This window comes from Harmonia axyridis, chromosome 2, assembly GCF_914767665.1.
Source record: "Harmonia axyridis chromosome 2, icHarAxyr1.1, whole genome shotgun sequence".
NCBI classification, from domain to species: Eukaryota; Metazoa; Arthropoda; class Insecta; order Coleoptera; family Coccinellidae; genus Harmonia; species Harmonia axyridis.
Window position 1 is genome coordinate 54,502,838 of NC_059502.1, and position 15,968 is coordinate 54,518,805.

The 15,968-nt window shown below is 32.5% G+C and overlaps 1 protein-coding gene across 2 annotated transcripts; it reads right to left on the bottom strand.

The window, feature by feature from the left end:
* Nucleotides 1-2,547: 2,547 nt before the first annotated feature.
* Nucleotides 2,548-12,983, bottom strand: LOC123672974 (nucleolar protein 6-like). Of its 2 annotated transcripts, XM_045607340.1 has the most exons (11): nt 12,798-12,983; nt 11,336-12,645; nt 10,910-11,248; nt 10,542-10,850; nt 9,963-10,111; nt 9,599-9,902; nt 7,438-7,691; nt 4,703-4,911; nt 3,261-3,452; nt 2,827-2,983; nt 2,548-2,774 (listed from the first exon to the last, which is right to left on the bottom strand). In XM_045607340.1, the coding sequence occupies exons 1-10, from the start codon at nt 12,813-12,815 to the stop codon at nt 2,828-2,830; spliced, it is 3,240 nt and encodes a 1,079-aa protein (XP_045463296.1). In that variant the 5' UTR covers nt 12,816-12,983; the 3' UTR covers nt 2,548-2,774; nt 2,827. The 2 variants fall into 2 exon arrangements, with proteins under 2 accessions (XP_045463296.1, XP_045463297.1); XM_045607341.1 differs by lacking the exon at nt 2,548-2,774 and having other exon boundaries at nt 2,814-2,983.
* Nucleotides 12,984-15,968: the final 2,985 nt, after the last annotated feature.

A 15,968-nucleotide genomic window follows, 5' to 3' on the forward strand; every position in this document is an offset into this window, starting at 1 on the left:
AGAAAACTATCACTAGAGCCAAATACTTTGCCAAACTGACATATAAAAACTAGGTATATCCATCCAAAATGCTACAAAAAATTATAAAAGCATATGTCGACTTTCAATTGAATATGAACACCCAATATATATATATATATAAATTGTAGAGCTCCAGCAGTAAAAAATCTCAAGGTGGCAGAGACAACAGCACTTAGAATCATCTCAAAAATCAGACATCCCAACAATATATTGCATAACCCACCAAAACAAATGCTGTATTCAAGAACCAGGTGAACCAATTGATTCTTGATTTTGTATTCTCAACAGAAAGTTTTTCAATAATCTTAAAGAACTCGATGACACAACTTTTAGAAAATACCCTACACAGACTTTATTTAGAGCATTAGAAAACAAATAATGTACTTAATATTTATGTATATGCAGTGTAATAGGCTGAAGGACCTCAGGTCGATGACCATCAATAAATGTTTCTCTTTCTTTCTCTACTATTAAATTGTATATAAATATTTTACATTATTCGGAACAAAAAAGATGGTCAACATATTCCGACATTTTTCATTAAAATCAAGAAATTAATGGTTGGTTCATGCACCATTCCTAAGAACTAAGGACTAAGACTAAACCTAAGAATTGAACGCTAACAAATCAATGAGGGCATTTATGCATTTTACCTAAGGACTAAGAACTAATACTAGCACTAGAAAGTTGATCAACTTTTAACTAAAAACTAAGCTCTTAGTTAAAATAATGAAGTTTGCATGCACCGAATAGAATTTCAATATTAACGAGAACCAGTTTCTATCGTTTTATGTTCTGTTATTCGTGTTTATCGATGAAAAGTATTCGGTGTATCTGAAAAAAAATAAATTAAATTTTTTCACAATCAATATCAATGTCAAAATCCAAGTATAGAACAAATAGAAAGTAGTTCGAGGACGTCTGCTTTCCTTCACTAAGAAGTAACAAGAGAGTTAATAAACGCCACTGAATTCTTAGGTTTAGTTCTTAGTTCGTAGTTCTTAGGAATGGTGCATAAACCAGCCATAAGACTAAGACTTAAGATCAGTTTAGAAATAATTAAAACTTTCAAAATCGCAAAAACACATCTACTTAACTGAAGAGACAATAAGCCATGTTCTTTCTAGAAATAACTTTCACTATGAAAAAAGTTAAAATTGGGTCTACAGTATCAAAAAAAAATAATTAATGCTTACTCCAAGTCAAATGAGTTTCCTTTTTCATAGCTATCATCAGCTTCTCCCATTTCCATCTTTACTCTGAGATGATTATTTTCATCAGGGAAAATTTTTGAGTATGTTTCTATTTCTGACTTCAACACTTCGTAAATTCTCAATTTGTTTGTGTTTGTTTTGTATTATCTCTACTGTGCACGATAGCATGAAGCTTGTCTGTTTTCTCCAATAGAGTAAGTACACAGACCATAGAGAAAGGAGGAATATTTGTCTATGACACAGACTAACTAGTAATCTGTGGTTACAATGACTTGATAAAACATAGAAAACTAATTGATAGAATATAGTGGCGACACAAGTCGTATCATTTTTGATTGGTTGCTGGTTTTTAGCCAAAAAATGGCGATTTTTTGTTTACATTCTCCGTCAACTGATTTCTGGCGATATAAAAATAGATAGATTCTTTTATTATTTGATGTTTTAATATACCTTTATTACTGAAATGATTTATCAATATCTACATTCGTTGAATTCATTATTTTCATGGACCATTGCAGACATATTGATCAACTGAAATCATTTTTCAAGTATATTATTCACAAATTATTTTAGGTCTTTTTTTATTCGTAAATTATTGAGATATTGTTATTGAAATTTCTGTATTAACACACTTTTCCAAGTAACAAAAGATGAAAATTAAAGAAAGTACACGTATAATAGTCATAGATACCCCCTTTTTAAATTGCTTTGTATCTGTACCTGGATAATTAAAACATGATATCTTACATCACTTCAGTTGAAATAACTTCTTCACAACAGTTAAAGCTGTACCTCTCTATCCAGGAAATAATTATTATACAAAAAAAATCACAAACCGCAAATTTCACTTTATAGTTTGTTACAATAAATGAAACATAAATAGAACTGTGGGAATAAGTATTATATTATGTATTGAGCAATACATGATATTCTCAATTCAAATTATTGTAATAAGTACATAATCTTGATTTCATGTCTTGTTTTCCATAAATAATTTTTTTCCTAACATTATTTTTAAACAGAAATTCTTGCAAATGCTTATTATATTATTACAGTCTCGGTTTAATTTTTAAATTGAACTGTCCTTCTCTACACATTCTGTTGAAATTTCTCAGAGCAATTTGCCTCATTTACTTGTTGGATATGTCAAAGTTAAGATGTCTAAAAACATGGTGAATGCACTCGTCAATTTTTGAATGGAATGACATTCAACCAAATCGAAAATATTAGTTTTATTTCGTGGCGGCGCCGCAATGTCATACCTTTACCTTTCATTTCGATCTTTTTTCCTTTGATTTTGACAGGATACATCAATTAAAACCCGATCCCAGCTAATAAGAAGCTTAAACTAATATTCTCAAAATTGGCAAAACAAAAAAAATGGACTAATCAGTCCATACACCAGGTTTTTAGACATCAAACGGACGAAAATTGTGTTGGCGGACCTGACATTTCCATTGAATTTTATGCCTGGCATTAGGCAAATGCATTTGTTATAATTTCAAAAGAGGACCGTCACCGTCAGGATTGGAAATAGTTCTGAAAAGGGCATAATGTAATAAGATGTGGTTTAAGAGCTTTTTGATAATACTTTATTTATTGTTTTTTAATATATTTTTTCCTATGATTTCAAATCCTCTTTTTATATCTTCTTTAGATTCTAGGGGCACATCAGGTTTCCACAAAACACCTATGTAACTACCGCCATAAGTGTCATGGAAAAAGACACAGTGATCTCCATAAGTATTCTGAAAGTAAAAACATTCAATAATAATTATTCAATTTTCAAATTGTGAACATAAAAAATTACTAATTGATAGGCTATTTGCAAGATTTTCCAAATCATCTCAAATTATTCAGCGATGTTCATTGAGCACATAAAAAGTAAATATTTTCAATTCTCATAAATAGAGCTTCAATAAATCTCACTTATTATATTACAGAATACAATAATAGTTTGAATGATAAGATTCCTAGAAAACTCTGTTACTCTATATTCTATATAGTGATAATTTAAATGCTTACCCTTAATTCTTTTAATAAAATTTGAATAGGATCAAACTTTATAACAGGCATATGTTGATTCTCCTTAGGCTCCATGTAAGTTATTTGTGAATCAATTTCATTATTAGATAAGGCCTCGTGTCTTCTTGGATTCAAAAGATATTTCACATTCAAAACATAGTCAAATCCTGTGGCATTTGGTATAAATAAGTCCTGTTGAATTTACATAAATATTAGTTAGTGGAATACACATTCTGATTTGTCAGATAATAGTCGTCATCCCATCTTGTGATGCAGAAGCTTGTTATAATAATCAAACGAAATTTTTTATTAATTTGAAAATATTTATACATATGAACACACTGTTAATGTTTGAATCCTGTGTGACATTAGTCCTTTTACGTGTTCATTTATAAGCCTGACTGTACATGCTTAAAATGCGCATGCTTCTAGAACTTTTTTGATGGTTGAGACAAGTATAAATTCAACACAATGTGAAATGTCAAAATGCAGGCCAATAAACAACATTTTTTATCTTTTTGACACAGTATAACTCAAATTAGGATGGACACTGCATATAATAGCTTTTTATAATTGAATTTAATCTTTTGTTGATTGTATAATTGTATTAATACAGAAACTGTGATAGTAATCTCTCAAATATTTATGAACAAAATATAACCTCAAGAATTACTTGAATTGCAACTGAAATAAGCGCCAAAAAAACATTGTGATCGTGTGGGACATCTGTCAGACAAAATTCTTTTTTGTCTGACAGATGTCCCACACGATCACAATGTTTTTTTTTTATGCCTATTTCTTATAGGCATCGAAATAGACTTCTATTTCTGAACTGCTTTCTGACAGATGTCTGGCTCTAATGAACTATGAACTTTTTGCAATTGTTTCAAGGGTAAAAGGGAATTTGTTTTGAGGTTATGTTTATTTTTTGAGAGATCAATATCACTTTTTCTGTATTAATATTAATAAGTATGTATACTGTATAAGCAACAAAACATAAAAAGAATTACAACTTAAAACTGTTATAGGCACAAAATTTGAGTTATGTCATAACAAACAAATATAAATTGTGTTGGCTCACCTGCATTTTGACATTTCAGGGGAAAAAGTTCAGTTAAGTTTGATGTTTGACTGTGTCAAAAATAGGTCTGAAGGCATGCGTATTTCACAGACAGGACATCGGACACAGAAATAGACACCGAAAAGACCTAGTGTAATATAGGGTCTAGTTTTTTTATTGTTCATGTTCATACATGAAATAAAAGAATTATCTGTTGAATTTTAAACAGAAATATATCATACCCACTTCTGAAAATGTACTAAACAGACATTTAAAAATGATTCATGTCATTTATTTTGAAAAACAAATAATCAAAGAATTGTTAGAAATAAGAAATTGATATTGTATATAATATATATTTGATCAAAACCGAAATACATACCTTCCAGTCACAAAGAGATTCTTCCATAATCATTTTCTCGAAATAATTTAAGAATTCAGTAGCAAGAACTTTGAGCCTAATAAGTACTTGTTTACATGGAGCTGTTGCTGTGAATGATGAATTATCATCGTATGGGGTTAAAATGAACAAATCTGGATAGTTTCCCCTATTTTTTTCCATGTCAGTTTCTAGCCTGAATATCCTTTCCTCTGAAATGACAAAAATTTGGTATTGAATAACGGCTCTACCAATTCAATAATCTTTGATGATTTGTTGGACTTATTTCTGTCCTGAATAACCATAAAAACATTTTCCATAAATTCTAATAATTTCAGAAACCGAATAATTTATCATTGACATTGCAGACCCTGTTTCTGTAATATTGACGTCACTTTGACATGTTGGCTGTCAATTACAGAATGGGGTGGAATTACAATTGGTCCACAAATGTGAATATGAAATTCTGGGATTGCGGCATTCAAAAGTATCGAAATTCTATATGAATTTGAGATTCCAAATAAACATTATGTAATTTGTAAAAAATGCACATATAATTATACTAGTCCATCAGAATGAAATTTGTGATATAGTTATTTATAATAAAAGTGCAGAAGGCATTAATATTATTCCACGAATTTACGAACTGGCGAGGTTTTGGATGAACAAGTGGTAGAATGAGCCTTCTTTCTGTATGAGTATTATACATTATTTTCTCTAATTCTGTGGTTATTCCGTTCATTCTTCCACATCTTGTAGAACAAAATCGTGCGAGAATATATCAGAAACGCACAGTTTTCATGGTTATATTTTATTATTCTATGTTGGTACTCCGAACTTTCCGCCACGGTTTTATCTGTCAATTCCTCAATTTGCCTTAAAGAAATCAGTTCTGCCAACCAACATTTTTCAATGCAAATATCACTAAAATATATTTATGGAAATATTTCATTAATTTCAATGAAAATGCAATGAATTAGAGAAAATAATGTATAATACTCGTACAGAAGGCTCATTCTACCACTCGTTCATTCCAAAACTCGCCACTTCGTGGCTCGTTTTTGAATTTTGAACTCGTGGAAGAATATCAATGCCTTCTGCACTTGTATTATAAATAACTATTCTCTAATTCACTGAATTTTTATTGAAATTAAAGAAACATTTCCGTAAAAATTGTTTAGTGATTTTTGCATTGAAAAATGTGGGTTGGCAGAACAGTTTTTCTGTGTCACAAATTTGACAGATGAACTATGAAATCTGTGCTAATCTGCGATATTCTCACACGATTTTGCTAACATGCGTTCATTTAAATTTGAGGTCAAGAGTGCTGTGGAGAAATTAGAGTTGATTTTCTGTGATTACAAATAGTGCTTAGCTAGTTCCCAGAATCGAAGTATGAAAACAAATGTTAGTGATATGGTACAAGCTAAGCACTACTTGTAATAGAAAATACACTGAAATTTCTCCACAGCACTCTTGACCACGAATTTAAATGAACACTTGTTACAATATGTGGCAGAATGGACGGATTAGCCACTGAATTTGAGAAATTATATCCCTTCACAATTAATTGGGACACAACACAATAATTGGTTTTCTGACAGAACAATGTAATGTCTACTAATAAAATGTCTGTAAAACCAGAAACTTGAATATCATTCAGTTTTCAAGTTTTGATCTCCAATGGTTTAGTTTTTTTGAAAGAATGATGCAAAGGGTTTTCCAATGAGAGGTTTCATTTTTAATAGCCCACTCTCTGGGCAGCTGTCACTTTAGAAGCTGTCATCATTTGACATTTGACAAATAAAAACTACACCATTACTAAAAATGGAACAAAACACGCTTTAAAACTCATTGAAAATGCTAAAAATGCACTACAAAAATAGTGAAAATTTGACAGTCACAGTTCACAGAAAAGAAGCGTCATCGTGAAGCACCTTCTTGGCCAGCAAGTTTGAGCTGTTGGGATAAGTTAGTGATGTGAAGAATAGAATCCGTGTGCGTCGCTCTAGAACAACTTAGAATATTGATGCTGTAGCTCGTAGTGTTGAGGAAAACACAGGTTTGTCGATCTTGGGGATTCCACAAACGAAATTACACAGTATTTTACATAAAGACTTAAGTCATACAGCTTTTGAAGTTCAGTTAACATAAGAACTCAAACCAGTCGATCACCAGCAACGATGTTCCTTCGCTTATTAGGTCCTTGAAATTCATCAAAATGCTTCAGATTTTCATTGAAAAATCATCTTCAGTGATGAAGCCCATTTTAATGAACAGAAAAAATTTCAATTTCGCAAGAAGAGTCTCTTGCGCTTAGTTTTTCTCAAAGAGTTGATTGGCCACCAAGATATTGTGGTTTCATACTTTCAGACTTTTTCCTTTAGGACCTCGTAAAAGATAATGTCTATGCCAATGTTTCACAATCATTTCAATACTTTCGTCAAGTTAACGAGGACATACAGACGCTAATGTGCGAATTGGTCATGGAAAATTTCACAAAAAGGATATGGAGATGAAACCGTAACTATGGCAGCGATTTGGCTGATATCGTTTTGCATTGCTAATGGAATAACTTCCTAATTACAATTAAATAAACTATTAATTTCTCTTAAAATATACTCTTTTATTATATTAAAATGAATCCTCTTATTTGAAAACCCTGTATTTCACCCAAAACCTGTTGACTGTTGTCAGCTTACCTAGTTTATAAAGATATAAAAAACTTGGAATCTTACCTGATAATTCATTATTGAAATTGATTACGATAGGTTGCCAGTCCCATTGGGCTTCTACTAAAAATTTCAAAAACCGTAGGAATGCTTCTTGAGGGGACACAGCTGGATTATATAAATATTTATGTACATATTGATGTGCATTCAATAAGTTTATTACCATGTCAGGAAAAAGGAAGTCGTCTATTAACTGTGCTCTAATCCACCTTTTGGCTAAACAAGTACTCACTCCATAACTGGAAAATTGGGCATGGATCCTAAAATTGCATCAATCTTTTATATAACACACTGTTTCAAAAGCATCACAAGCTTCATTGAAATACACTGCGCAAAATAATTAACGAACATTATGGAAATCTCAAATTTATTCTACAACTGAAGGTGTTCTCAATGATAATTATTTTTATCAGAATTATGCATGCATATGTTATCCACTTTCAACGTTCTTCTTCAATACAGATGTTTTTTCCCAGCAGGAATAAAAAAAGATGAGACCATCAGATTTTGAATGTATTGGCTCCATTCTGAAATCAGTTGTTCTCGATCAATTCTAGTGATCAATAGTTTTTCTTTCGTTTGATTTTCTACACTCGATCGCTATGCAACGCGAAACACGCAATTTGACCCAAGAGGAATGTGCCCAAGCGGTAGTTTTGCGAGAAGAAGGGTGGACATGCACAAGAATTGCAGAAAGGTTTGGAGCTTCCCATACAAGTGTGTCCAGAATGGTGCAGCGATTCAGGGAGACAGGTATGAATGTCCGAAGACCAGGACAGGGTAGACCATGGGTAACAACTGCCATTCAAGAACGTTACTTGAAAGTTTCTTCGTTGAGACAACGGTTTGCAACCGCTCGCCTCCTTCAAAATCAGCTTGAGCAAACTCATGGGGTGCAAATTAGCACTCAGACAATAAGAAATCGCCTCAGAGAATATGATTTAAGGCCTCGTGTCGCGGCAAGAAGCCCAGCTCTTACCCCAGCCCATCAAAGGGCGCGTTTGGATTTTGCGAGAGAGCATATCCATTGGGAAGAGGCTGATTGGGAAAGAGTTCTCTTCACAGATGAGTCTAGATTCTGCCTCTACCATTGTGATCGACGTTCCCTTGTATACAGACGTCCTCATGAAAGATATGCTGAGTGCAATTTCCTGAATACTACTGGTTTCGGGGGAGGATCGATTATGGTATGGGGTAGGGGTGGCATATCTTTGACTCCTCGCACAGACCTAGTGGTCGTTGATAATGGAGCTATGAATGCTGATAGGTATATAAGGAACATTCTTGAAGAGCATGTAGTGCCATTTGCCCCATACATTGGTGAAAATTTCATTTTTATGAACGATAATGCCAGACCCCATCGTGCGCGCATCTTTCAGGAGTACCTTGAAAAGGTTGAAGTCTCTCGAATGGAATGGCCAGCAAGAAGTCCAGATCTCAATCCGATTGAGCAGGTTTGGGACAACCTCAATAGAAGGCTGAGAAGTTCAGAAAATCATCCAGCTACTCTTAATGACTTAGGAATCCAACTCAGAGAAATCTGGGAAGGATTAAATCAGAACCTTTTAAGATCACTCATTTTGAGTATAAACCGTCGTTGCCGAGCTGTAATTGACGCAAGGGGTGGAAATACCAAGTATTAAATCACTTATTATCAGCATTCCAGTATTTTGAAAATTGTTTATTTCTCTTCTTTCACATAATATTAGGTGAAATCCTGAATTTTTCTTCCATTTAATGTGACTTGTTTCGTTCAAAACCTTCCCGAGAGAACATAAAAAATAAGTTATACGGTCAATGTAGAGTTAACTTTCATTAAAATTGAGATTTTCAGAATGTGCGTTAATTTTTTTGCGCACTGTATTATAAAGCAAGCTAAATTATTAGTAAATTTATTATGCTGCGTGGATTAATTAAACTGTTAGGTCAACCTATTCCAGATGCTCAGACACAAGATTAAAAAAATTATCTGGAGTAAAATCGATCATTAAATCATAAGACGTAGATATGAGAATTAAATTATCACTAAATTTAATTTATCTACACCTACATACCTGAAGGTGTAGGTAGGTATGTTCAGCTTATATTATTACTCAGATTCTACACATGTCAACTGTCTGAGCAGATAAACTGAAGTAATTTTAATTGAAAAAAAGTTTATAATTACCCTTTCAATGCACCAACAATTTTTGGAACCACAATAAATTTCTTTTCCATATCAAGACTAGAGTTGTTATCATTATGCACCTTGGAACCATTATCATCCACATCTCTTTTCAGGAGAGCTATTTCTTTGGATAGATGTAAGGCATATCGAAATACAATGCCCCCAAAAAGAATATCAAGGTATGGGGGAGTTACAGTTGAAACAATATCGAATTGTTTTTTCAAAAGATCAGAAATATGTATTAAGAAGGCTGTTTTCATATGCTGTAGTTTATTTAAATCTCCAGGCCATTTAGAACTGTGAGCTACAAAAAAAATTCAGTTGATTCGAAACCTGGATTGAATAAAAATATTAAGAAACTTACCCAATTGAATGACACACTCAACAGGTTCTACATATTTGGGGCATGCATTAAGCCTCTTATCTTTTAAAATTATGTTATGCTCTTTCAGTGTAGTAATTTTTTTTCCACATATATATGAAGTTGGTAAGGGTGGGTATACATTGGTGTAACTGAAAAATAATATTTATAACAATATTTTGAACAGTTTGAATTTCTAAATGTATCGAAAACTATGCCTATTTGACAGCATAAAATATTTTTTCTCAAATTCACTGAATTTTTATTGAAATTAATGGAATATTTCCACAAATATCCTTTAGTGATTTATGCATTGAAAAATTTTGGTTGGCAGGCTACAAGGTGAGGTAGAATGAACAGATTCGCCACAGAATTAGGGAAAATATTTTCCTATTCATTTACATTCCGTAGATTCGACTCAAGAATGATATAGATATAGCTCAATGAACTTCATTGAATAATTTGAGAGTATTTGATAGATTGTCAAATAGCCTATTCATATCACTCCTTTTTATTTCCGAATATCCTGCTCAATAAAATAACTTTATGGTAATTGTCTAATGGAAAAGTATGGATACTTACCAGAAAACATCTGAAATTCCTCCAATACCACTTATTCCTAGTTTCAAACTCAAAGATCTAATCTTTTGACCCAAATCATCTGACAGTTTGATAATTCTCAAGCTAGTTTCCTCATTTGTACCAAACGGATACCATGTTTCAATTTTTTTATTCAATAGAACTTCTTCTAACTCATTATAGTAAAATTTATGATTCAATTGTAATTTTTCTCCCATTACATAATTGGTAATTGTCTGTATGATATCCCTTTTAGCTTTCATTGTATTGGTTTCGAAATATACAACAATTTTAGCTGTTCCATCACGAAATCTAAAATAAAATAAATAGCAATAAACTCATTTGAAATTTAATATTTATAATGTATTTACCTTCTATTTGAAGAAAGATCTCCCCAAAACTCCTTGAAATTCTCCTCTTCAGGATCATTTAAAACTGGACCATATTCTAAAATTTCAAATGCCAAATCTGGATTGAGTTGTATGCCAAATAATATTCTTTCACCAGTTTTTTTGAAATTTTCTTTATAGTCGCACTCGTTACAACTAGGCATAAGAGGTACAATATTCATTACTCTTTTATTAAATCCTTTGTTCAAGTAATTCAACAGATTTTTTATTACCAAGGTCTTATAATTACCTAGATATTTAGCTTTTTCTTGAAAACTAACTTTTCCCAATAAGAATTCATAATTGTTTTCATTTTTAATACTGAAAAATTTGAAGCAGTTTAATAATAAATATTAATTATCAAAGAATAAAGAGAAATCAATTAAAAAAATTATATTATTTACTTACTCTATAAAGGCATCAAATTGGAGATGTATAGGAATTTTTGTTAAGAACAAATTAGTGAAAGAATTTGAATCGGAGTGATCCAAATTATCTAATGCTAATTTACACTCATTCCTCATCTTTAGATATGTGTTGATATTTAGAAAAGCAGCTGTATTATAGTACCCCATTCGATCCATCAGTACAATATCAAAGGCAGCTTTATATTTCTGTAAGACCTCTTCAGATATTTCTTCACAAATACTAAGAGGTGTTCTTGTTAGGTCAGTAGTATAAATAAAATACAGAAAATTTCTAAACACCTGTTGAGCTGTCATACTTTTGTTGAGATGTCCTCGAGACACTAAGTAAACTATAAAATAGACTGCCAAATCGTTTGAAAAGCCTCCTGATCCAGTATATAATTTTCTTTGGTTCATCCAAATGACGATCAGTTTGATTCCTTCTTGAATACTTTGCGAACTACTAAAGATTTTCTCCATAAAAACATGATTTTCAACCAATGAAGCATCAAAAGCCAATGCTACATTATAGTAGGTTGTTGGAAGTTCACCTATATCATCTATACTTCCATAATCTTGTTCAAAAAGTTGTGTTTTAACATTATTCACTTCTGGAGAATATCTGGTATTTTTGAAGTAATTTTGTTCAGGAACTAAAAATAACTTCACAGTTATTTTGTCTGTATTAATTGGAGTTAAAATCAAGTAAGGTAGTAGAATATTTTCATTATAATATGCATATTTTATACTTGAGCACATATTATTTCTCTGTAAATATTCAGCAATATACATCAAGTAATAATATTTTTTTATGAAGTATCTGTTATTCAAGTAATCCTTCACATTTAGGCACTTCCTAGGAATTGTTACATGAAGATTTGCTTCAATATGTGGACCTGGGAAAGCATTAATTTTGTATAATCCAAAAATATCTATAACTTCAGGCTTCACAAAAGTGATTGGAAAATCATGATCACAACAAAGTTTCTTATTTAGCTTCTTTTTCAAAGATTTGAAAAACTTGGAATTTTCTGTTTGGCTAAAAATATTATCACTATTCTCAAATTTTTGAAATTCATTCACCCAAGATGTCAATTGCTTCCTATATTTATTTTTTATTTCTGTTTCTTCTAAAAGTTTCTGAATTTGTAAACGAAAAAAGGATTTAACTGATCTCTTTGCTTCATTCAATTCCATAAGTTCCTTGATAGAAGGGTGGTCCAACTTCTTTTTTTTTCGACCTGTAGAGCTCTCCAATTCATCAGTTGGCATGGATCTTTTTAAACTTTCTTCAGGTTCTGATTCGCTGTCCTGAAAAATAAGTAGGTTCCATAAATATATACATATATGTTTAGTTGAATATGAATGAAAATCTATCTATCTCTTAGAATATAGATAGATTATAAATGTTCTAAGATCTATCTATATCTCTAGTTTCGCCAGTTGACACATTTTTTACTTACATTTCTTTCGGTCCCCATATTTATTGTTAGGCCAATGAATTATTATCCAAATACTTCTTAGTGACACTATATAAACTATATAAATAACAGTAATACATCAAATGCATGAATAACTTTATTGTAGATTGAATTATTTTTGCGGTTAGAATCACAGAAAATAAACTAACACAGAAAATAAACCAACACAGAAAATAGTTTTCTTTGTCAACAACACTGCACTAACGAAGTTTTAGACAGCTCTTTTCAATTTATTTCATTGAATTAATTCTGAATAAATCGTTGAAAATATGCATATAATTTACATTTTGTTACAACAATAAATTTATTTTGGGATGTTTGTGTTAGTTTTTCTTCTTTTTCAATACGCATAGAATATCAAGATACATATTTGTGTTCTATGATCGAGTATATTATTAATTCTTCTTCTTTTTTATATTGTGCCAGGCAAATATATGAATAAAGGGCAAGTTCGGAGAGTCAGCGCTTGAAGGAAGCGCTGAGCACCGCTGAAGCAGCAAAATGCTGAAGAGAAAGCGCTGAATTGTTGTTGTCTCGTTCTCTTTTAACCCTTTGTGTCCTAGTGTGTCCACTGTGGGGACACAAATTAATACATTTTTTCTCAGACGCCTAATGCGCTCACCGTATAGCCACATATTGCTTAGTTCGCGTAAATACCGTAGCTACACATAGGAGCGCGAACTACATCGCTGATCCATACGGAAACGCATTGGATGTGAACTAATTTCCACGATTAAAAAAGAGATTCTTGGGCTCGCCGCAGCATGTACGCAGATTATGGTGTTCTTCTTCTGTATATTCATAATCTACTTTTCTCCTCCTTCTCTTGCACCTGGATTGTATCCTACTCCCTCCCTAGGAAAGGGAAAAAGGTTTTATATGGAGAAATACAAATGAAACATATACTCAAGACAGCCAAAAAAAAATAATTTCACTTCTGATTTATTCAGAAATTCCATCAACCATTCAATTACTTCCTCTCTCTCAGAAAAAATTACCTCATATATATATATTTATGGGTAGAGGATAATTTAGATTTTGCAGTCTAGAATATAAAATTTCACAGTTATACCTGTTTTGTTTACAGTCGAGTAGAATATGGGATAGACTTCCCTTTTCGCCACAGGTACAATTAGCATCTGGGAGAACTCCAATCCTGAAAAGATGCTCTGGTGTGAAACAGTGTCCAGGATCGCATTCTAATAATTATTACCATAGATTTATGTGGTAGATTAGATGTGAGTAAGATGCATAGAAAACCTGGTGTGTCTACTTATACCTGTAAAACTACGTTTTTTACGTACATATAGCTCATTTTTTTATGAGAGAACTTTGAAACTAACAACTCCTCGGTGATGAAAAAGTCCATGCCTCATGTTTTTCAACCGACCAGGGCCTCTAATTATCGGATTGAAATAATCTAAGAAATTATTGATTTCGGCGTTTTTTGCCGCCGATATAATTTTTCCAGATGTTAAATTGCGTTCCGCCGAGAGAATTTTCTCGAAAAACGAGGTTTTTGTCGACATGAGGAGTCACGTGGGCTGAATTCTTTCATTCAGTTTAGAGATTAGTAAAAAGAAAGACATTGAAAGTATAGTGATTTAACAATAGTGAAATTGGTAATTGAACGCTAATAGTTTCAAATCCGTTTCTGGGGCCGAAAATTCAGGGAAAAATCATTTTCGCCGTGAAATAGTAAAGTTGTTCATTCAAGAAATTTCACTTCCTCAATCTAAGATCGTGATCTACATTGTGGAGAGTAAAAGCCCCGCGAAATAATACCACCCGGGGATTTTGTTTCTACCCTCCGCACTGGGGAACGGTGATTTGTTCAACTTCGCAGTGACTCCGCCATTTTCGTCAATCAACTTGTTAGTCATTTTCTGGGGAGTTTGCTAATTTTCCTTGTGGCTTTTCTCACGAGTGAACATTCAAGGAATTTCATTTGATAGAGACATCGAGATGGTGGTGTACCGGTGGAGTTTTCAACGCGTTAGGATTAGTTTTCATTCCTTCCCGACTCCGCAAATCCACGAACTCATCTCCATATCATACCCCGGCTCCCGGATCCGACTAACTTTGTTCAACGGTTCTGACTGATACTAAATTAGTGAGGTAAGGACACAGTAGTTGTAGACAGTACAAATTATATCAGTAACCGAATTCAAGTATACATCAATATGTATACTTGATATAATTTGTACTGTCTACAACTACTGTGTCCTTACCTCACCAATTTAATATCACTCAGTATAAACTGTATCAATATACAGTTTATACTTTTTCTGATTTCTCGTTTTGCTGAGATTTTCTGTATTATAAAATTGAATCAGTAAACTTATTAATTCTTTTGCGTTGTTTGTTACTTGGTCACCGCTACCATCCTAGGTGACACCGAATCCTGTCTTCACTAAGCTACCATGTTAAGGTTTGTCAATTTCTCCCTAAAATTGGCTGGCGCTCGAGATAATACTGCAAGGTGCTGAAGGGCATTAGCAGAGGCGCGCCGTGACGCAAAAAGAGGCGTTACAATATAATAATAAATTCTTTTCATTTTTTGAGAAAAGAAATTTTTTTCATGATGGCCATTGATTCCTCGTATAATCGTCTAGTATAATTTGATTCATTTGGCATTTCATCACCTACATCAACGTATTTTCAACTGATAGACCAAAATAATAGGGTTATCGATCTGGCAATCCAAGAAGGCGAACACACTTTCATCCTTCTGTACTTTTTGACGTTAGAAGGTTATTCTCATTATCTCATAGACAAAAGTGGGACCCCTTAACTATGCATTATCTCTACCCTCCATAAATAACAAGATAAACGACGGCATTTGATAGAACAAATGAAAATTTCAGAATGATGCCGTTTATTGGTCAATTTTTTGTATAGCGCCACCTTAAGGAAGAAAAGGCACACATGTCGAGCCTGACCTGAGTCGCCAGAAATATCTTAAACAAAATCTAATCAGTGAACACACCAGAATTCTAGATGTGTTAGTTTCTTTCCTCTGCATATTATTAGGTCATTGGTACAGTCTGATATAAAAGTTAAATATACCTTTTTGTATTCTCCCACTATTTTCTTATCGCTCAAGCTAATCTTTCGATGAATTTATGAAATGAATGATTTCTTTTGCTTTTG